Source organism: Centropristis striata, chromosome 20, assembly GCF_030273125.1.
Source record: "Centropristis striata isolate RG_2023a ecotype Rhode Island chromosome 20, C.striata_1.0, whole genome shotgun sequence".
In the NCBI taxonomy this organism is placed as follows: domain Eukaryota; kingdom Metazoa; phylum Chordata; class Actinopteri; order Perciformes; family Serranidae; genus Centropristis; species Centropristis striata.
The window spans coordinates 22,368,215-22,392,511 of record NC_081536.1 but is presented as its reverse complement, the minus strand read 5'-3'; the positions used below and the strand labels follow the sequence as shown (position 1 = coordinate 22,392,511).

The 24,297-nt window shown below is 42.0% G+C and overlaps 1 protein-coding gene across 5 annotated transcripts in view; it reads right to left on the bottom strand.

Moving 5' to 3' along the window:
* wdpcp (WD repeat containing planar cell polarity effector) overlaps positions 1–24,297 on the bottom strand; it is a 95,459-nt gene that overhangs the window by 27,529 nt on the left and 43,633 nt on the right. For all 5 annotated transcript variants that reach the window (XR_009396300.1, XM_059359170.1, XM_059359168.1 and 2 more), the window contains 5 exons: positions 22,017–22,076; positions 21,476–21,590; positions 15,792–15,928; positions 12,912–13,103; positions 4,448–5,039 (listed from right to left, as the gene is read on the bottom strand). Coding sequence is in view for 4 of the 5 variants with exons in the window: in XM_059359170.1 (XP_059215153.1) it covers positions 4,448–5,039; positions 12,912–13,103; positions 15,792–15,928; positions 21,476–21,590; positions 22,017–22,076 (1,096 nt within the window). In the remaining variant the exon portion in view is untranslated. The remainder of the gene's footprint in view (positions 1–4,447; positions 5,040–12,911; positions 13,104–15,791; positions 15,929–21,475; positions 21,591–22,016; positions 22,077–24,297) is intronic.

The window sequence follows — 24,297 nt, the reverse complement described above, 5'->3', positions numbered from 1 at the left end:
CAACATAAGGAAGTTTTGTTCATTTTATTTATTTATTTGTATTTTAAGTTGTATTTTACACACTGTACAGCACGGTTTTTAAAGTGTATCTATATGTACTAAGTTTAAATTTAAAAAAATGCAGCAAGTTATGTGGGGAAAAAAAGAGTGATTCGTTTCCAAAACTTGAATACAGTAGGGTGCGACAGTCATTTCTGTGTACAGGCAGAATATTCCTCAAGCACTTACTTAAGTAAGTGATCGGTCTAAACTCTGAGGCAGAAGTAGATTGGTTAGACTGAAATCGACTTGTCAATCAATTAGTCTCTTTAATCCCTGGTGTGTGTGTGTGTGTGTGTGTGTGTGTGTGTGTGTGTGTGTGTGTGTGTGTGTGTGTGTGTGTGTGTGTTTGTGCATGCGTGTGTCTCCCCAACACCGTCTATTTAAATACATGTGAAAAACATGGATCATACAGTATGTATGAGCAGAATGCTCTAACTGGCCTTTGACCAGAGGTGATTGATTATGCTTTTGTGTGTGTGAGTGTGTGTGAGCACATTAGGACTCTGCTGAATAATGGAAGGACAAGGTTTTTGTACGCTTCCCGGTAGTCGAGGTGTCTCGTTCTGTGTGTAAAAGGGCAAAGGTGCATGCGTGGTTGTGGCATTAAAGAGCCCACATACGGGAAAAGAAGGTGTTGAATGCCACAGGGTGATTATTGTCCTTTGTGACTTAATCACGATGGTGCAACTTGACGAGTCCTGACTGAAACAGGCCTCACTGTACTGTTTAACATCTCAAATTTTAACTTTGAGAGTGCTAAATTAAACGTTACAAATATAATATTCTGCTAGGCTGCTCATATATATTTACTGAACAACAGCTGGTGGCTTGGTTCTGGACGGTGTAGGTGATCACTGACAGCAGTACTGTCAATGGGCCAGGCTGCAGGCAGGCAAAGTCACCACTGACTCTTGTCTAATTAATTGAAGAAGTTGTGTGTGTGTGTGTGTGTGTGTGTGTGTGTGTGTGGGAGAGAGGGGGGTGTTTGAGCAATTAAAATGACAAGCTGGCAATTAGCAAGCCCCCAAATCCCCTTAAGAGTAGGCTAATGTGGCTAATATATCAACTGAGTGTAGTCAGTTTATGTGTGTGTATGTTCAAGTGTGTGTGTGTGTGTGTGTGTATGTGTGTGATTGTGGTGGCAGGTACAAATCGGTTCTCTCCCACACCTGTCTACAATGACTTATTTGACCAGCTCAGTTCAGTGTCACTGTGTCAGACACACAATAACACAAGAAGAGCAGCACAAACAAATAGCAGAATAAGAAACAGCAGCAATCAAACAGTGCAGCGTCAATGCAGCAAGTAGACTAAAGAGACGAAAGTACTAAGAGTCTAAGAACTCAAGTCAAGGGACAGTAATCATAGCTGAGCAAGTCTTCTCAAATAATAAGTCATTTGAAATTTAAACTGTTATATCGTGGACATTAATTAAGTAAATCATTTTGCTTTAATTGTGCATAATAAATACACTTTACAAAAACGCACATATCTAAAAAATTTGGGATGAGGCTAGTTGATCATTTTTGATATGGGCTGCTGCACTACATGATTAAACATTGGTTGGTTTAAACTACAATTGTTGCCTTGGATAGACTGGACTACCTCTGAATTCTTGCAGCGTCAGAATTATTTGAGAAAAAAACAACAACATTCCCAATTGGTAAAATTCATGCAACTGCAAAAATGTTTTAGTATTCAACTTGTCAAATTGACATCATATTATGCAGAAACATAGTGGGTGAAAGTAAATGATGGGTTACTTGTACTAAAGTTTTATGAAATAAGTATTGCATATGAACTTCTTACTCATGTGATTTTTTTATGTGGTATTAGGTTGTGACTGTTGGTTGCTGTTTACTTAGAGAAACCTAGACTAATAAATATATATATAAAATAATACTAGGAATTAACATTTTGTTTAAAGGTTTGGAGCAATAGAATACAATGCAACTTATTTTTAGTGTCATTGTTTTACCACATGAGGACTTTAAGCTCATGAATGCACAGAAGTCAGAAGAATGGCTTCCCAATTCAAAAGAGAGTATTTGAGGAGCACATGAATGCAGCATTAACAACCACATTAGCAAGCATCGGCTTGCTAATGTGGTTGGTTTTCCTCTTTTATACGTAACCAAAATAAATATCAAATAAAAGATATATTGGCATTGGCTTTTCTTTTACACTGGTGGTATACCAAGTTATGTAATTCCTCATTAAACAACAATATTTACAATCCCTACAAAAAAATTACTATTTTCCTTGCGCAGTGTGCAGCTCATTCCCTGGTCTGCCCTCCACAGCCTGTACCGGTGCAGGCCCAGCCGCGGCCAACGTGTGCCCAGATGAGATAACTCGGTGCAGGCAGGAGGGTGGGGGTGGGGGGGCACCAGGGAGGGCTGCCTCCTATGGAAAAAAGAGAACCTGGAGCTTGGCCAAGTCTTTCTTCCTCGCCGTCTCCCAACTCACTCCTTCTGTCATGTAGCGGGCCTTATGAAACAAGTCAATACAGAGAAGGAGCGCAAGCAAACAAACAAATGAGTTGTGGAGTGTGCGTGTGTGTGTGTGTGCATAGAAGCACGGAAATAGAAGAATACACACACGTGTGTGTGTGTGTGGGGGGGGGGGGAGAATTATCATGGAGAAAAGACGTGCAGTGACTTTCTTCATCAAAACCTTGGCAGACGATCAGAGGAGGGGAAGCTATTGTTGGAAGACACCCTCCCCTTTCCCTGTGCACACAGGCAAGCGCAGTTGGATACACACAATCAAACACACACCCTAACACACACACAAACTCAACTGCACACAATCTTCTACCTTCCTCCATCCACCCCCACACTCCTGCTTTCAAACTTCAGCAGAGAGCTGCGTGCCACTGTCACATCTTCTTTCCAAAGTCACAATTAAAGACGCTGACTGGGTGTATGAGCGAGTGTGTTTGTGTATGCGTGTATGAGTTAGAGGGTGAGGTGGCTGCTTCGGAAGAAATTTTGATTGGCAAACTTTATCTGGGGGTCCCGAGGGACTGCGCAGCCACTGTAAACGATTTATCGGAAAAATGCATCCCAGAATGCACCTGGGGGGCTCTTGCCCCAGGGCGATTATTGAATGACCTCTGAGAGCGTGACTCCTGCTAACCTTCCCGCCCGTCAACAAATTAACTTCCCTCAGCAGTGAAGAGGTAAGAGGACGACCCCGTTCAGCAGCCATATTTACACAGCGGGGTTCAGACACAGTGTCAGATCCAAAACAGAGGAAGAGCCTCTGATGGGAGGAGGGCACCTTCATCAGGAAGAGAGGACTATGTAGGTGTGGGTTGCTGTGAGTTAGTTCTTATTTATAATCAGTGCAGGAAAAGTACAGTTTTAAGAAATAATGGTAGTTACTCTTGGCAGTATCTGTATAAAAACAAAACAGGAAAAATATTTCATTTTTAAGTAAATCCATGAATTCTATTAGCTTATTCTTATACACAAAGAGCTGGAAGGTGTTCCCAGTTGCATCTGTTCAAGCTGTGTAACTGCCTCACTCTAAGACAGTTTTAGCAAAGGCTGGTTTCTGAATTTTGTTCAGGGAGATTCATTTCACACATAAATCTCTGCATCAATCAGCTTATAGTTGTGTAGAGACAAGCGTGTGAAATACAGATTTAGGCTAAAGTAGTGCCAATGTTTGTTCAACACTAGATATTTAACTTCAAGAATCATAATAATCACTCTGGGAAACTCCTGAAATGATCAAGTGATAATCAATTAGTCAATTCATGGAATTGATGTGTGTGTGTATATATATATATATATATATATATATATATATTATTGGACAAAACATGTGATTATAAGACTTCACCCTGGATTTAAGAGCTTGTTTTGACTTTAATCAACCAGCAGCAACCTCTAGGTCTGAAAGGCGAAGCCAATGGTGCATTATTTCTAATTGCCAGCAGGGGGCGACTCTACTGGTCGCAAAAGAAGTCTGATTGTATGCAAGTCAATCTCAGAATGACCCTACTTCTCACTGGATTTGAGATTTTGTCTCAGTAAACTTCTTATAATGAGTTTATAGTCTCAATTTGTTAGTGTCAAGTCGTATTCAATACAGCATGATCTTCATTTTATAAATGATTGTCCCATTTAGAATAAAATAGATGATAAAACGGGGTTTGCTTAAGGGCTGGTCTTGCTAATGATTGACAGTTCGCTTTTTTTTCTCTTAAACTTTGGCCCTCAAGTTTTCAGTTCATCTTAGGTGCAACCTGGCTGACCAAGGATCATCCATGATAACTTAGCGTCCTCCTCCCAGCTTGCCTAATGTTGAGTTTTGGTTTCTAGTCTACAAATATTCCAACTCCCATATTTTCTGTTTGTTTTTCAAATTTTGAATACAGTATTATTTCACCCACCTAGTCTGAATCTCAAGGATGCAAGTGGTCCCCCATGAAAGGCCAGCATCAGCACATCTGCTTCCAGGCCTGTGGTCCACTGCAGTCCCTCCAGTCCTCCAGAGCAGCGCAGGTGCTCAGCTAGTCTTAGCGTGGCAGCTGAAGCTACCTCCTCCGCTACCAGCGCCACATTCAAAGGTGCCAAGCCCACATCAAAGCACATCAGCTCCCCCTGCTCTCCCCCCACCACGACCACAGCCCCAGCAGGGTGCCAGGAGAGGACGGTGGGTGGCACGGGGCAGGAGGCCAGGAGAGAGACCCCCCGTCGCTGGTCATACAGGACCAAGGAGGAGTCACTCAGGCCCAGGAGAAGTGTGGTCTCAGAGGGGTGACGAGAGCAGGAGACAGGATGGGAAGGTAGCGGGATGCGGGTGACGGACAGGCGGTGCAGGCGTCCTCGTGCACACTCGTAGACACAGGTGTCGGCCCAGGACTCCTCTCTGAATCCTTGGTGGGGTCCTGCAGGTAGCTCTACTGTGAGCAGCTGGTATGGCTGCAGCAGACTGAAGCGGCAGTCCAGAGGATTGCCTTCTGTCCGGAGAGAGCTGAGGACCTTTCAGAGAGAGCAAATGAAGAGAAAAAGAGAAAACCATTTCAGACAGTCTTCAACTAATGCAGATTTGAACATCCTCCTTGTAATTCTGATCCGATCCAACACTGCACAGTAGCATATCCTGTAAACTGTTTTGTCTTCTCTGAGGACACGAATTGAAACACTTGTTATGGTGCATTCACACCAAAGAGGTTTCAAGAAATGCACCCTTACACTGGACCATGTACTCATTTAGTTGTGTAGTTAAAAGAAAATGCATTATCATTATTATCATTTAGTCTCTCTCTCAAGCAAGACAAGAGAACCAGTACTTACACAAAAGACGGACCCTCACAGATTGGTGTACACAAGGTAACTGATCTTAAAATGTTTAAATTGTGTCACTAACTGCAGTCTTTTAAAGCATGTTGAATAGATTCTGCTACCTTTGTTGATTCTCTGACTCCTAGTCTATTTGTAGCACCACTACGTTGTTGACAATTGTGTTTTTTAATGAAATATCTCGACACCTGTGCATAATTTCAGTTTGTACAATAACGGCTCCTGGTGCAACAGTTTTTGTAATAATGAGCATCTGTTTGAGCTACTCATTATATTGTATTTTCACTATAATAACCAGCTTGAGGATGCCTTGAAGAAGGAGTGACAGTGACAACCACAGTGCATTTCTGAGTGATCTGAGATTTTCAACTTTTTCACCGATGGAGCGGTCAAATAAAAAAGTTGGAGCTCTCTGAAAAAACACACCCTGGGTGCAGCTCTTCTTTTCAATGTACTCTCTTTATTGGAAAACTTTTTTTTTTTTTTTTTTAAAGATGCTTATAGTGGTCCATCAGCTTTAGGTCAAATTTCAACTATGGAACAGTGAAAAAAATACTTCTTGCAATTCCACCTACTTCACTATAAGTCTACCAAGCTTAGAGTTTGTGGACAGTTTATTTCTGTATGTGGTCCAAAAAGAACCACATTTCCCTCCTGATACTGGAGTGGTTATAGGGAGGAATGAGTTTCCTATTACTGGTTAAGTGTCAATAAACATCATACTAGAATAAAAATGGAACTTGATCTCTTAATTTATTTGTTGTTTTAAAATGTTCTCCTATTTAGGAAATGGAAAATGCACTCTTGTGCCAGTGCTCTTGATTAACAAATCTGTTTTTGAATAAAAAGAAGGATAAGGAAGGAGAGAGAGAACACGTGAGAGAGAAAGAGAGACAGAGAAATGAGTCATACCATGGCAGCAGCCCCAAACCCCCCGGAGATGTACGAAATAGAGCCTTCCACTTTGCTCATAAGCACCAAGCTGTCAATCAAGACAGCTAATGATAAGAGCTCCATTTTAACTCAAGGTCAACAACATCTTCTCCCTGAGCATGCCACGGCTTGGCACCCAGCACCCGCCGATAAACAGCCTCCTCTGTTTACCTGCGTGAGGAGCCAAGAGCTCAACACTAGACATGGTGACTGACAAGAAACAAGCCTTTTTCAATATAAAAGAGGATGATACATGAAGGGAGCTTGAAATTATTAGACCAATGGTCAAATCAGATTATTCGCTCCTGTTGGTGGGAGTGGGCACAATGGCCCCGCTAAGCGAGCCGGCATTGACACTGATAGAGAAAGGCCGTGTCACGGGTGGTACTGTCGATAAAACACCCACAAGGAACCCAGAACAGTAGGTGGATGACAGGAAACATCAGCCTGCGCTACACAGCAGCCCAACACTTCCACAGCCACTAACAGAGCTTTATAGGAGGGATTTCACCTAACCAAAGCCTCTATCAGAGCCCTGCATTGACCGTGGCAGCTTTGGCTAAATGAGCCCATTTCTTTTCGCCGTGTAGACAGAAAGAAGGATCGGCTGCCTGCCTGCCTTCCTTTCCTTTCGCAAAGCTGCCCGGCCCAGTTTTTTGGCAGGCATTGCCAAAAAGGGACTTAGAGGGAGGAAGGGAGTTTTTTTTTTTTTTGCCTGCCCGTGGTCTACAGCAGGAGAGAAGCAGATGACTGTCCTCCTGAAAGCCTTTTTTCCTCTCCATAATCCCCCAGAGCTAGCTCCTGCTGCTCCCCAGGGGGTGGGTGCTGTGTGCGTGCGTTTATTTGAGGCAGCAGGCAAGAGGGGCTCAATTCATGTAAGGGGTGGGGTATCCTTTGGGAGGGTGCGGTTCTCTGGGTAGCTACATTTCTGCAGGGACAAAGTGACACATGCGTTAAATAAACTTGCACACAAACACGTAGCAGGCAAGGGTCCATCATGTCCAGCACACAGAATGCTGTCACAAGACCTACTTCCATACCACAGACCCTGATCCCCCCTCCAAACCACATCTCATCCTCTCAGCTTTTCATCCCGTGCCCGGCTTGCTAGTGCCCGCTGCCCGCTGTGCCAGCATGCCACCGTGGCACCATCGAGGATGAGGTGCAGCTGATTCAGCTCTGCCTCCCCTGATAGGTGACCCTCCAAGGAAACAAGAGAGGGACAGTGTCAGCTGCAGCTCAGAGGGAGAGAGCAGAGACTGCCTGGCCCGGTTCACCCCGCAACAGCCAATATTTCAAAGTTCAAGACCAATTTTGAAAAAAAAAAACATGCATCATGATGGAATATGAACACGTGTATGAGGTACAACACATAAGCTGTTCTGTTTCAAACAAAACAAAAATATTGTAAAAGTGGATTTCTATAAATCATTACCAAGATTACTCCTTAATCTTATTTACTTTTTTTGTGTGTGTTTTTTTAACAAAAACAAAACAGACAGATCAATGGGCAACAGACAAGGTCATCAGGTTAGTTAAAATGATTGACATTGTGCAAATCAAGAAATAAAAAGAAGCTGCGTTATTGTTGTAAGGTTTGTGATAGAAACATAAATGTCCTTATGATTCATGACTAAGGATTCATGCAACGCCAGGGTATTTTAAGGGTTAAAGTCAATTATGTTGGCTCTAGAGAAGGAAATAAAACAAAGTTCTCCAGACAAAATAAACATAGAAAGGAACATTTACATTTTTCAGTATCATCTGCGTTTTTAAGTGGCATGTTTAAGAGAAGAAGCTAATCATTCTAGAATATAAATTTCCTGAAATGTTTCTATCCATTCAGAGATTATTGGAGACTCTTATTCAGGCATTCCCTGGTTATTGATGTTTTTAAATACTGTTCTTTTTAGTAGCATTGGCAATAGCAATAAATAACCAGATTTTTCAGCACAGTTGGCTTTCAAACTACTTCATCTTCTCTAACGGCTTCCAGGATAATTTAGGGGTCAGTTTAAGATCCTTCCAATATACTGTATGTACTCAATATTCGGCTCGTCAACTCCACCATGATTTGTGTCCTGAGATCAACTGAACCTGGACTGTATCATGGATCTGAATGTCTAGTTGGAGGTCCTTTTGAGTGTTTCACAAAAGTGCAATATCTAAAATGATACAGTCTATAAATCTCACAGTGAACACAGAGCAAAAACTGCACCTCACACTCTTTTACAGTCACAACATTTATTACAGTCAGCACAGCAGCATTTTGACTCTGGGTCACGCTGTGCCTCGTTTTACATTCTGTGTGGACTGAGCAGAGGCAAGCAAATGGCCCCTGAAGGCAACACAGCTGATTAGGAGATTAGAACGTGGCACTCGAGACTTTCGGGGTTGTGAGGTTTTGAGTCTTTTCACACGTAAACTCTTAAACTGCAAACACTCGTGCTGCTGTAAGCATGATGAGACACCTGAGAAATGATGACATATCGATTTATCTGTAGCTGATTTGTGTACAAACTCTGACATGGACGTTAAATATGAATGTTCACAAAAAAGCAGGTGACACAGATGAGTACGAGAAGATCTTAGAATACTGACTGAGACTTCAGTATACCTTCAACACTTTCACAAACTGCTTCATGAACTTTTGAAGTCAAAAACAACAGCCAGTCTTTACTGGAAGTGTTAGAAAAGGGCTTCTGAAATACTGTACGCACATGTGATCGTAACATATTCATAAATGAAAAGCATTGTTTGCTCATGAACCCTCCAGAATATATTGCTTCATGTTAATGTACTGTATTCGCTGGTTCTGAGAGCACAAAATAGAAAATGATGAATAAGGTCAAGAGAGGGAGTGAGCAAGTGAGTGAAAGGATGTGCAAGCGAGACAGAAAGAGACAGAAAGAGAGGGATACTGACAGACAGAAATATGCACAAAAGAAGATGAGAATAGAGTGGGAATGGAAGTGAGTAAAGAGAGAGGGTGGAGACATGGAGAGAAAGATGCAAAAAGAGCAGAGAGAGAGAGAGAGAGAGGGAGAGAGAGGGAGGGAGAGAGAGAGAGGCCTCTAGTAAGTAGCTTTCTCCTGGTTATTGGTTTCAGTGACTGGTCAAAACTATTCTTCTCCATTCTTCTTGTCTCTCTCTCGCCGGCACCTTTTTTCCCCCTCCGTGGCGTGAAAGATAAAGCGGACGGGCCCAACTGTGTGGCTGGCCCTTGTTCACAGCAGTGGCCTTTTGAAGCCAATTTTCCAGCTCACGGAGCAGAGAAAGACAGGGAGAGACGGGTAGAGAGAGACGGAGGGACTCAGAGGAGAGTCGAGGGATGAAGGGATGAGGGGTGTAGCGGGGGGGGGGGGGGGACTGGGAAGTTTTAGGTGTGTGAATTAGGGTTAGTGTTAAGGTACTGATGTGAGAAAATGCACAGGCACAGCAGGATTACTTAACAAAATATTCCTCACACCTTAACTGCCATAATTGGTACCACTGAACATAATTGTAGCACAGAGGGAACATTATTCACTAGACCTGAAACTGTAGAAGCAGTGTGATTTTTACAAAGCAGTGGAGCTTGGGGGTAATTCGGCACTTTGGATTCCACACCTGACCCTTTCATGGTCCACATTATGATTGCTGTGCATTGCTGAAAATGTGCTTTCTACTGTAAATGCTTTGAGACAACATCTTTTTATGTTTTAGAGGCAAAATTAGCCATTTTCTTCTGTTAATTTAGCTGCTAAAGCACTCTTAATTATAGTGTTCAACATGAAGGAGATGAAATACAGATTTAGATACAGAACTAGTACACTTCTATGCAATTATATATTTCCTTCTTTACAAATCATTTCAGTTAAGGTTCCTCTTCCATGCAGCACAGAGCTAAAGTCAATAATAATTAAAAGACAACAGAAATCACTCAGACGCAGATCAAACAACTGCAGAGAAACTGTTTGGTGACAGATAACAGGATAGTCATACGCTTTCAAAAAACAAAAACAAAAAAAAGTATGTTCACAAACAGGCAAAGACATATACAAGTGGGGGAAAAAAATCAAATATGACTTTAAAAAGCAAGACAACATTCATCTGGTGTTTTCATTAAGATTATTAAATTCCAGGAAATGTGTGTGTTTGTGTTTGTGTGTGTGTGTGTGTGTGTTTGGGGGGGGGGGGGGGGGGGTTAAGGGAGGGAAGCATGAAGGAAGGATAATTAAAAATGCTAACTGGATGCATAAAAATGAACGATGTATGTGTTTTTCTCTCCTTCATACCCTCCACCCCCCTGCACGCCGTGGCTCCACTTATCAGTGTGAGGAGGGGGGGGGGCATACGAATTAAGACCACATAGGGAAAGAAATCAGACTTTTTTAAATGCCGAGAGACTGGCTAGAAAATTGGCTTAGTGCGGCAGATAGCGAACTGAACAAAAGGAACATATATATGAGCTTGAAGTGATTGAAGTAGCTGGCGTCTCCCGATGTGTGCCCGGCGTTTGATTCCCGCCACGGCTCTTACATAAACTGCTCGCTTAATTTCACACCACGCATCTGAAAAATGACAACAAACGCTTTCATTAGAGCGAGATGCCGCAGCCCCACGAAGAGACTTTAATGTTCTTGAAGCGTGGAGGAAGGAAGGAGGAGAAGGAGGAGAAGGAGGAGAAGGAGGAGAGGAGGACGGGGGGGTGAAGGAGACAGAGAGAATAAACTAGGTGAAGGAGTGTGATAAATGTGAAGAGCGTTCCAAAAACAAGAAGCAGTAAAAGCAGTGAACAGCATCTGCTTTGCTTATTTCAATATTCATGTGGCCCCCCTAGCTCCCATCCCTCCTTCATTCTCTCCTGCGTGAATTTGTTTTCCTAGCATGCAATTGGTAACGCTCATCTTTCCTCCCTCTCGCAGACTCTCTCCCTTCACTCTCTGGTGTGGTGAAATATTTTGCATATGCTTACCGAGGAACACGGCATGAGGAGTAGAGTTAAGCCCAGTTCGGTAATTTGGGATCTTTCATCTGCTTTTGGCACGAGGACAATCCTACATTGACATAGAATCGGGTCACGGGTAGGGTTTTGCCAGAGGCCATAAGGATGTGTGTCTGTGAAGATGTGCTTGTGTGTGTGGATGTGTAGGCGTTCTCCTTCACGCTGTACCACAGCTTAGCTTCTGCTGCTTATTTCATATGGTGATGCATGGAGGTGCAACACAGAGGTGCCACCCTTGAGGTGACTAACACACCGTCCCCAATCCCATCCACGACAACACAGGTCTCCACTCAAAACAGCAGCTTTGTTGCCTTTTTCACTTTGTCCTCCCTCTGTGTGTGTGTGTGTGTGAGTGTGAGTGTGTGTGTGTGTGTGAGTGTGTGAGAGAGAGAGAGAGAGAGAGAGAGAGAGAGAGAGAGAGAGAGAGAGAGAGAGAGAGAGAGAGAGAGAAAGTACCTGAGTTTGTGTGAAAAAAGATATAAAAATAAATAGGTGGCGTTATATGTTCAAACAACACTGAAAGTTCTTTAAAGATATGTGTTTGTCATGGTCACTTGTGCACTTTCATGCTTTGCTCTCTTGCTTGTTTGTTTGCTATTTTTAATCATTAGTATTATTAGTTAGATTTAGTTAAGCTCCCTAAAGTCTTTTGAGACATGCTTATAATAATGTAAAAAAGCTTGGTTTTAACAGAGCAACTAAGCAGAATCGGCCTTCATATTATCAGCTGCTAAAGATGGCAGAACGTGCAACAGGCAAGTAAGTGGTGCTCACGTTTAAATTGTCAAAATGATTAAGACATTTTGAAGAAAAGCTAAAAAAGTGATGTTTTTAGGGGTCACAAAAAAGGCAAGACACCAAAACATTTCAATGAACTCTAATTAATTTCCAATCCATCTGCCTCGGTCTGAAGATCTTGAGGTGTTCCAGGGCCAGGTGAGAAGGTGAGATATGTAAATCTTTTACAATGTGTCCTGGGTCCACTATGTCGTCGCCCTCCAGTTAGAAATGCTGGAAATACCTTAATGAAAGGCAACTTGATCAAACTACTGCAGTGACTGAGCTCCTACTGTTAGTTCTAGATTGGCTCCTAAATCAAGATCTTTCCCTTCAGCCTGAGCTTCCTTTTCACTATGACAGCTTGGTTCAACAACACACTATCAGGCGCCACAGTAATTATGTCTTAAACCCGGAAGTAAGTTAGTATTTTAGCGCCATGGGGTCTAACCTCTCAAACTCAATGAGGATTTTGAATGAGTTGATGCTTTGATGCCTGAAATAAGGTCTGTGGTTAACACAAGCTGAAGAGATGTTGAATTTTGTCGCACGACATAAAATACGTTACCCCCAAAAGGCGGATGCTAACAAGGGGCTAAATGAGACTACTAAGCTTAATGGTAATGTCGTTCAAGTCATGCAACCGTGGAGTAGTTCGCTATATCATACATATATAGTTTCCTCTCTATTGGACTGAAACATAACGCCATGGCACGTACTCATGTGTTGTCTTCCAACTACACCTTTGATTTTGTTTCATGAGCTCTCAGATGAACATCGCTTTGGATAAAAGTGTCTGCTAGATGAAATTGTAACATTATAACGTGTGTGTGTGTGTGTGTGTGTGTGTGTACCTTGAGGCCTTCAGCAGGCGAGCAGCTGAGCAGGACCATGTTGTTCCTGTGTGTGTTTGTTGGAGTCCAGGGCCACAGCTCCTCATCGGGCTCGTCCAAGTCCCACCAGCAGAGCGCCACATCCTGGAGACGGTTGATTGCCACGCGTCTGCGGAGCCTACGACCTCGCCCGCTCCCCTCCACACACACCACCTGGACATGCAAACACACACAGAGTATGCATTGATTCGAACACACAGTTAAAACACATTTTATTATGAAGAAGGGGAAGTTATCAGCGTGTCTAAGTGATTCACTCATTTGGATTCACCTGCCTGGCCTGTGTTCACACCTGAGGGCTCTGAAACTTTCACATCTGTAGCCTCAAAAATCACTCATGTCCTTCCCCCATCTTATTTTTGTTGATGTCTGAGGTTGTTTTTTATCTTCCATTATTAATGTCTGTGTGTTTTGTTCTGTCGGGCTTGTTGTTTTAGTGATGTGCATATTTTTGGGAAGGTCCGCCACGCTCTACGGGCCACAACAAAGAGACGCACAGTAATGAGCTCTCGTGGCGCTTGGGGGGTGTGGGGGGCACACACACTCACACAGAAACACACACACACACATACATGAATGCATGCATGTATGCACACAAATACACATGTACATACATTTAGAGGCTCTAGTGTAAAAAGAAGTGTACACACAGTGACACACAAAGTGCAGAAACACACCATTAAACAAACAGTGCTCTATCCAGAAGCACTTTTAAAGCAGGTGAAATTGCAGGTCTTACACTGTGACCCTGCCTTTCATATACACCACAGCTCGTTCCTTCTTCTCACACACACACACACACACAACACACACACACACACACACACACACACACACACACACACACACACACACACACACACACACACACAGCCACATATACAGGCCTTTCATACACTCTTTATCTCCAGTCACACTCACTAACACAATGAAGCACACACATACACCCCACATACACACACACGTGTCAATGACCTTTGTCACAGTGATGAGTGACGGAAAGGCCTGTTGTAAAAGCAGAAATAAGCAATGCGTCTTTAAAAAAATATTGAAAAATACATACAAAAAAAAAATTTAAAAGCACAGAAACATGCAGAAATTAGTAAATCGACAGGCTGGAGGTTCAGTGGTCCATGTCTGCCCTTTTGGCCCCCTTGGGGGGGAATTTGCTTTGGATACAGAATACAGAGATGAATTAAATTGATGGAAGTACATCTGATGATAAAGGGAACAAAGAGTTGCCCCAAACAGCTGAACGGGAGATCACTGACAGATTAGAAATGGAAAGGAAGAAGAATCTGAAAATCACTGGGTTAATAACACACTATATCTACCCCCTCCATCCCTCCATCCCACCATCCCTACCCATCTCTTCCCTCTCTAGTTTTTTTTTTCTGCTGGCGTTTGCTGGTCAGCAATAATCAAAAACCACTTTCTGTGGGCCGGATTAGTTTAGCCCCCCTTCAACGCCCCCCCACTCTCCCTTCTCCAGCTTAGCCCACTGGACCAGGGCGATGTGTGTGTGTGTGTGTGTGTGTGTGTGTGTGTGTGTGTGTGTGTATGTGTGTGTGTGTGTTTGTTGTGGGGGATGGGTAGTTGGGGCGGGCGTGTGCACGTGTGTGTATGTCGCAGGTTGCATGCACATGCATTGACAGAGGTGTGGGTGTACAATAAGGGGTGGTGGTGGTGGTGGGGGTGTCTTATCAGGACTCTGCTTCTGGAGACAGACGCACGGCAGGAACGATTGCTTTTATACACACCAACATGCACATGCACACAGACACACACCCACACACACTTTAACAAAAGGGCCTGGCAGTAATGTGATAATGCCAGGGTTAGCGGTTAGCCAGCTAGTGAAATAATGCCAGGGTTAGCGGTTAGCCAGCTAGTGAAGGAGGACACAGTGTAGTTTGTTTTTTTTTTGGGGGGGGGGGAGAACAGGATGCCACAAAATCAGACCTGTTACTACAAACACCAGATCAGACCGCCTCTCAATACATCACCTTTATGATACAACCCTGAGTCCAAAGAAGTTGGGAAGCTGTGTACAACGCAATCCAGAGAAAGTATCAAATTCAGATTCAGAGAGTTCATATTTACAGAAACCGTTTGAAGATTAACCTCTTAAAAACCTCCCAGGTAGGCCAGGTGCCTGGGCACGCCCAGGTGCCCAGGTAGGTTTCGGAGTAAGAACTTTGAGCCAAAGCTTATAACAGAAGAACTGTAACTGTTTGAGGTTTCATTTGAAAGGTCACATCTTCTAGTTCCTGCAGTTGTGCTTGTTTAGAATCTAGCTAAAACACAACTGAAACTACGTCGGTTCAAAGAAACAAAAAGTTTTAAAAAACTCTTACTCTTATCTACTGGCAGGCAGTTGGGGGTTAAATTTAATGTCTTTGTACAGTTTTTATTTGAATACATGTCACAAAAGATGAATACATTATCATATTCTGTTTCATTTACATTTTAGACAATGTCCCAACTTTTTCGGAATCATGTTATAGACGTAGAGAGTTAGAGACATGTTAAAAAAAAGGGTTGTGTTCCCATAAAATTGAAGGCAATTCTTTATACTGTCTACGGAAAAACATGTGACAGTTTTTTCCCTCAGGTTTTACTTGTTCCGAGTCAGAAAAACTACCCGATTAAACATTAAATAGAGACGAAACATTTCTGAGATGTTGACGATCAGGTAGGATAAGGAACAACATTTCTACGCCTTTCTTGTTTGCCTGTACTTTCTCCTTTTAACTCTGTTTCTTACACATACAAACCTAAATACATACAGAAACACGCACATATTACTCATACACTCTCCATCAATGCCCTTCCCTGTACCTTGATTTCAGAGGGTGAGAGTTTCTCTGTGCGCCTGCCAGTCTCTGGGGAGTCCTGGTTCTTCTGGTTGAGGTAGACTGCAGCCACTTGGCTCTGATCCAGGAAGGACAGCAGAATGAGCCGATCACTGAGCACCACTGGGAATGACATCACCGCAAATGTCACAAAACAAAAATAACAACTGTATATTGAGTTCACTGTCTCATAGCCATGAGTTGTGACAAAAAAATAACAATGTAAAACAAAAGCTATGAATTATGATACTTTGAAATAGTAATTGGGATCATGGAAAAATTTGATTTAAACCAGGAATAGTATCACAGAACAAAAACAATTCACATATTTTCTGATGCATTTCTATATCCTGAAGGCCATAAACTTGAGCCCCAGAATAAAGGTGATGCAACCAGTGGCCAAACTGATGGAGATTTCTTTGGGGCCAATATGTGGGCCAGAGAGGATGACATTAACTCATTAAGAAACTTTATAGAGTTATAATGTCTGAATTTTGTATGCATTAAATGAGTAATGAATGAAGTTTTCAGAATTAAAGAGATAACTGTAAAAACAAATAAAAAATTGTTGTTTTTAACTGTATTAGCAGTTTTAAATAGGCACTGATGTTTTAAATTCTGTTCTAATTTTTGTAAAGGTAGTTTGTGACTGTAATATTGTTGCATACTTTAATTTTGAAGTTTGATTGATAGCCCGTTTCACATGTGCACTGTAACCCTGAACTTATATAGCCATTACTGGAGGAACTGTACGTGAAAATACATTAAACATATAAAATTCTGCCAGCTCCCTAGTACGAACTCTGCGTAATGTCTGATTGCACGTTTTGCATCATGTCCTGCCTCTTGCACGCTCTACCCAGGTGCCATCCTTCACCTTAACCAAACAGAATATTTCCAATATGTGCATCAGACACAAACATCCCCTGTTGTCTGCCACTCTGTCTTACACTCTGGCTCTGCTGAATTTAGTCCTGTAGACTCTGATTTTTGTTTGAGCTTATAACTCATGTAGTTCCTCTGATGCCTGGAAAACAACACCAACAAACTACTTTTTCAGACATTTCTGCACTTTACAGTGAAATTATGATTCTGATAGTGTTTTCTAAATGTTCTCCTCAATGTTTTCACTTCATTATTATGCAGTACAACTTCAGCATTATCCCTGTTATACTGAGTTTTTGTTTAGATTAGTTTGAAGCAAGAGGACAGAAGTTTCAGTCATTCTACGCTTCTCTCCGGTTCACTCTTCTCTCCCTTTCACATCCCTTCTTCTCTACTCCCTCCACCTTCCTGCCCCTTCTCTCTCTCCTCCTGTATTCTTTGTATCTCTTTCCTCCCCTGTTCTCTCCTCTCTTCCCCTGTCAGTGTACTGCAGGCTCTAAAGGCCTTTTTGTGGTAGAAGAACACACTTGATCCTGTTCAACTCTTCAGGAGCTGCATGGAAACGCTGATTAGCAATTAAGCCCCCCTCTCCTTCAAATTAATCTGTTTATGAAACCAATTAAATGGAAAGGGGGGGGGGGTTGTTACACATGTCTCTCAGATATCCTGCTTTGAGTTGAGCGAGTAAGGCTGCACCCCGAGATTTAGAAATCTAACCGCCAATTAACCACGGCATGTGTGTATTTATAAACGTGCCGGTATTTGTATGATTACACTTCAAATCATCCTGTTGTGTGAAAAATTTCAAATTAATATGCAAATATTCAGGAGGGAAGTGAGACATCGCTTGAAAACACAGAAAAACTAGCATCTTAAATCAGGTCAGTTGAGTCAGTCTGTCCGTATGTTGAAGTTGGATTATGAAGCATTTGTAATGAAAACTGGTTCAAGGCTTAAACCACTGCAAAATACCAGCCATTAACGATGCCTTGGCTTTCCGAAACAACATTTAATGCAATAGTAAGCGTCTTTGTAATAGATTACAGACAAATCAAGTTAAATGCAGTTTAGTATTGATCTCTATGGGTGTCTATAAACGGGATTAGGTTTAATCCCATTCATTCCCAAATGAAGGAGGGGATACAAAACCAGGCTGTGGTCCAATCTGGGACCAGGTGGCTGATTTGGCTTTAAGGGCCAGACCTTCCTGACCCACCACGACACACACACACACATACACACACACACACACACACACACACACACACACACACACACACACACACACACACACACACACACACACACACACACACACACACACACACACACACACACACACACGCACACACACGCACACACACGCACACACACGCACACATGCACAGTTTTAATAATGCACACACTCATATTTACCCTCTCAAAATATGCATATATAGCTACATATATGTATGCCTGCAACACTCACATGCATTTACAACCACAAGCGTTAAATAAATACACCACATGTTAAAGCATGCATGCGGTCTCTTTTACATACACACAGACAGAAATACACACACACACACACAGAGTCCCGTAAATCCATTTAATGCCATCTCCTCAGCAGCATGTTGACATAAGAGGCCAATGGGCTTAACCAAAGCACATTTAAACATGGGTAAATGAAACCGGCTATGAAAAATCACTTAAGGATGCTTAATCGTGAAGCATATGCTCAGCTTGGCCCAGCCATCGGCCAAAGGAAGCCAGTAATACTTTGATGGTGTAAAATATGTGTAATCTAGCGCTCTGTATGATGCAATCACAGCTCATGGTAGAAACAGGAAGGTAACCGGCACTGAGCATACAAAAGTTTAAGAGCGGACGGTAAGCCAGCTTTGTCACATTGTGAAACAAAAAACAGATCCGGCTGCCATTTCTTGTTCTCCCATTCAGTCGAATCCATGCAAATCACAAAGAGGATTTTCTTCAGCATTCAGATACTATAACCTGTTTGCTTTAGAAAGTTGTCAGATCCTGTTCCGAGAAGGAAATGAAACGAAATGAGCCGTCTGTCATCACACTGTGACTTGTTTTTATTTTAGATTTGGCTAGAGCTGAAACAATTAGCAAACTGAAGATAATTTAATGTTAAGTTCACTAAATATTGAGTCACACTTCAAGCAACAATATTTGCTGGGTTGAGCTTCTTAAACATGAAGATTAAATAAGAAAGGATATAAAAAGGATATCTTTTTTTTTTGTTTTGGACTGTTGGTTTGATAAAACAAGCAATTCTGATGTGTATGTTGTATTCTGTTGGCTTTGGGATTTCTCACTCAACACAGTAATATAAGACTAATTTTGGTGACGTAATGAAGTAGTGTGGGAACATGGGAGCTGTTGTCTTCATCACCATTTCATGCATTGCATTCAGCCTTTCTTGGTTAGAATTCCATCTGTGTTTAACGTTTTAGAGGATTTCACTGGGAGCCGAATTGAGAGATATCTCTTCCAAATGACAAAAGCAGACCTTGGAATTAAAACTAGGACACAAAAAAGCAGTTTCACATGTTTCTCCAACACTGCTGGTTGGACATAGAACCTCCCAGCCTGTAGGGGCTGCAAGCTGCAAGACAGTAGTTTTATTTAGTTGTTTTTTTTTAATGACAGCTTCTGGCAGACAACCACAAGGCATTAGTGAGCTCTTCAGCTTGTGTCTTTGAGGAGTTCACACATGGCAATTGTTGCTCAAAGGAACACCACTTTACAAACGCTGATTTACCTCTGATCTGGGGCTTTTGTTGGGAAGCTGTCAAGGCTAAAGTTGTGTGGTGTGAGCTAGTTAAAAACAAAATGGACCATTTACTAAAATTGTGTTTTTTTCTGGGTTTGAACATTTTTGGAAGCATTTGGGATAATGCAGGTACACAACTAAAAAAACATAATATATCACATATGTCTAGTACTTTTTTAGACATATTAATAGAAAAGTAGAAAAGTTGCCAGGTAGAAAAGTAGAAAAGTTACCTATTATACGATTAAAGATGTCACTTCGGGCTCTGTGAAGTTGTGATGTGAGCTTTTTTTCCTACTTTTTGACATTTCATAGAGTAAACTATTATGAAAATGGTTACAGCCTTATATTTGACTTTTAATAAAGTATACTGCAGTGATTAACAATGAAAAAATGACAGTTCTACCTAGCATATGTCACAACACAACACACACACACACACACACACACACACACCCCAGTCACAACTTGACTGTAATTGTAAACTGTTTCAGTAATTGCACGTTGTGAATGTGTTTGACGGTTTGATCTGGACTGGCTCTCTGCTCTAATTGTCTAAGGCTAATTTAACAAGTGACAGATGTGAGAACAGCCTCTAACCTACCCCCCCCCCCCCCCACACACACACACACACACACACACACACACAAAATCCCCGGAACCCACCCTCTCACAACCATTACTCTAATAATTAGTGCCTCTGAGGCTTTGAATGGAGCGCAGCGGGACATGAGTGGGTGTACATGTACCTGGGTGTGTGTGGGTGTGTGTGCCTCAGTATGTGTCATTGTGTTCACGGGCATGTGTGTGTGTGTGGACGTACAGTAAGTGCTTGTTGGTCTGTAATTACATATGTATGCATGTGAGAACAAATGTGTATGCCTGTATCTGTGTGTGTATGTGTGTATGTGTGTGTGTGTGTGTGTGTGTGTGTGTGTGTATGTGTGTGTGTGCTTGTGCATGTGGGGGCTTTATCAGGTGTCTGGAGACCCCGGACGGAAGCAGGGAGGGCGGTGTTATGAACAAATAATTGATACAGAAAGAAAGAAATAATTAGCAGATTTGGGCCGGTGTCCACGGTCCCTTATTCTCTCCTGCCAGGTCTGCGGAGCGAGGGAGCGCTGTGTGAGGGGGGCGGTACTCCCTGGAGGAGAGCGCGATGGAGGGAAAAACACTGATGGATGCTCTTAAGGGAAGGCCCCTGGACACACACAGCACAAAAGGATTTGCCCGCAATTAGCTGGCAGAGTCGCCTCGCTCACCTGTGGCACCTGTTATGTGTGTGTGAGTCGGCGCATGTGTTTGTGCGAGTGTTTGCGTGACAAAGTGGCAAGGAGAGTGGGGAGTTTGTACGTGTGTGTGTGTGTGTGTGTGTGTGTGTGTGTGTGTGTGTGGTGAGCAGGTGTATACACGCAATTGGTGCTGACAGTGTGAGAGAAAGTGCGTGGTAGATTATTTTGTGGTTTTAAACACAAAACATTCAATGCAAATGTCTCTGTGTTTGTTTTTCTGTGTGTGTGTGTGTGTGTGTGTGGCTGTGGGCAGAGATAGGTAGCGCAGCCATGTGTCGGGAACAATGTTGTTTTAAATCTACTTAAACCATGGTGAACCTCTGGAATATTTAAAGTCACACATGAACCATAATTTCATTCAGTGAATGCAAACATCGGAACAATATGGGAGGAAGCATTCTTTGCCGCGGTAACAGGCGTGATGGTTATGCAACAGCTCTAATTATCATCAGCAGCACCAAAGTAACCAAAAATCACAGTCAAAGATGTCTAAAGGCTTTAATGCACTGGATACCAACACTGGATTAAAGTAAGAGAGCATGTGAACCATTTCTCTTAAATAAACATACAATGTTTATTGTATACCAAAGGCTAAAAAACAAGCTCCAGGACCAACCAGAATGATTTATACTGGAACAACTGTCTTTGTTATTTACTGTGTGTGTGTGTGTGTGTGTGTGTGTGTGTGTGTGTGTGTGTGTGCGTGTAACTAACCATCAGCCACAGTGTTGCCTGGTAGTCGGCCTACTAATGTGCGATCTACATAAACTTGTTCCAGCTGAGGTCCATTTAGAGTCAGAGTCACCAGGACTCCACTGCTCAGCAACACCTGTAAGGCACCACATACACACATACGCACACAAACACAGTTGAAGACATTCAACAGTCGTTCAGTATGTTTAAACCTTTGACACATGACAAGTCCAGTTTTTTAGTTATAGAAACGGCCATGGTCTGGGGGAATACATGTAATAAATTATATAATTTCAAACATTATACACGTCTGTTGCTTAGCCAGACAAGCAAAAAAAGAATTTAATCTTAACGGATAAAAAGTATTACATTATAATTATGATGATATTGTTTGAGATGTTCCTGATTAACTTCAAATAAGCTTCTAACTCATATTACAGTCCAGTGAAGCTCTTCATCTGAGGCCTGGACATGTTGGACCACGGGAGGTTAATTCAGCTTCGGCCACTATGTGAAGCTGAAAAGGTTTGTGCGTGTGTGGTGGGCTGAGGAGGGTGTGTACCTGGCAACAATGCTTGCTCCTCCATCTGGTGTGAACACAGGTGTTGGTCTGCAACAGTTCCTGAATGAGCATGACAGAAAAACAGAAAGAAAGACAGAAAGCAAAAACAGAACAAACAAGAGATTTAACTGGTGTCCAAGAATCCAGTGTAACCAGTCACCACAGGAACATACATGAAGCTGAGAGTAACACAGATTTTTTAGAAATATATATTTCACGTTCCATAACAAAACAGAAAAAGTTGGTGTCTATTTACTTCGAAGTTGTGAAACAGTGAACTTTGGTGTAACAATTCATTAACATAGAGTGTCCATGCTGCTGGCTTCTGTTTTCAGAGAACTACGACTTTTTTTCAGGTTCAAATTCATGTGTTGCCATTTAATCATATATTAGATGGGGCAAGACTTTTCTATCTAAGCGGAAAAGCTTGTTCTGGCTGTGTCCGTTTATCCCGAGCTTTGTTCAAACTATCACAACAAATGCAGAAATGCCTATTTGTAGGAGGTTTGTTGTTAACCATGTAGTCAACCCTCTCTTCACGTAGCACTAGGTTAGTTACCTAGCTAACATTAATATCAGTCTGCTTCTGCTTACATTTTGTCATTTTTGTTTTGAGTCTGATTACAGGTCGGGGTTTGCAACCTTTACTATCAAAAGAGCCACTTTAGGCAAAAAAAAAAAAAAAGATAAGATAGCACAAAGCAAAAAAATCCCGCTTGAGTTGCATCTCTGAGACTTAAAATGAAAGCAATTTAGATACTTACAGCTAAGACATTTCTTTTCTGCAGAAGGTAATGAAGTGATTGAAGTGTTTGTTAAGGCATATAAACATACACCTGTAAAGATTGTCTCAAAGCTGTATAGAGGTCTACAAAATGATATTGAAGAAACTCATTGTATATGAAGTTGAAATGGGAGCTAGAACTGAACACTAAACTGTCAGAGAGTGATTGGCACTATATATGTAGAACCAGTGGCGGGCGGTGCATTTTACACTTAGGCCTTCAGTGATGTCCAACTTAGTCAATAAATACCTTTCATTTTGCCAGCATTTATAACACCAGGACTGGAGAGTAGTTAGAAACACACTTAAGCACTACTAGGCATTGCATCACCTCAGTTGTTTACAAAATGGGCTATTATCCGGCGCATCAGCAATTAAAACATATCTGGTATGCTACTGTCAAAACTTAAAAATAAAAGGGTCTTTAAAATTATCTTTCCAAAAAGTTTTATTAAATGAGTCCACAAAGAATATGCAAGCTTTAACAAGATTGTACAATACATTGCAAAATCGCAGATTAATATCAGAAAGACACTAACAAGACGGCCATACTTTGGCGACAGCGACACAATAAACAAGTCTCTTTGTAAAAAAACTTTTTCATGTCAAAACGTGACGTATCACGACTTTCTGTGACCTGTTGCTTTGAGTACAACCACACAGCTGCGCCAATGCGCCAGATTATTGACATGCCGTTAACAGTCCCGACCGGGTGTGACTTTGTTGATCTGCATAGCACTGCCGTGGCTCAAACTAGTAAGTATCCATATCCAATCACAGGACGCGTAAATGTCACGTTCAACGTGAGGCCAGCTAGAGGGCCTTACTGACACAACTCTTGATCTGATTGGCTATCGCAACTATCTATCAACTGTATTTGCCCGTTCACTTACAGTGCACAGACGCCCGCATTGTTGATTCTGAAGGCCCGGGCAGATTTCATACAGCCTGGCAACATAAGATAGCTGAATTCTGATTGGATAAAAACTCTAACCTAAAAACAACAGCACTGGAAGGAGCATAATATGACATGAAGAGAATATGAATACTTTTAGATATTTAGGGAAAGAAAATTAAAAATTAAATTAAGCTTTATCATAATTATGATCATGATTTCTGGTTATGTTAGGCCAGCAGAGAAGGCCTTGCTGGCCCTGACGGCCCACCACTGTGTAGAACCCAGCAAACCTCCACCAACTCTAAAAGATGGAGGGAGTTTGGGTGGAAGAATTTGATTCGCTTCTTCATTACACCACACATCAAAAGTAAACAATTAGGTGAATAAAAGCATTGCTGGAGACAATGTGGGCAGATTAGTCTATCACACTCATGTTTCTTGGACATGTGTAAAACTACAGGGATTCTGGGACAGAGTGGTTCAGATTCTGGAGGAGATTTTTTCTTCCAGGATACCCAAGGACCCCCGGATCATGTACCTGGGTTTGACTTTAGACAGTACTATTCAAAAGAAGTACTTGTACCTCTTCAAAATACTGA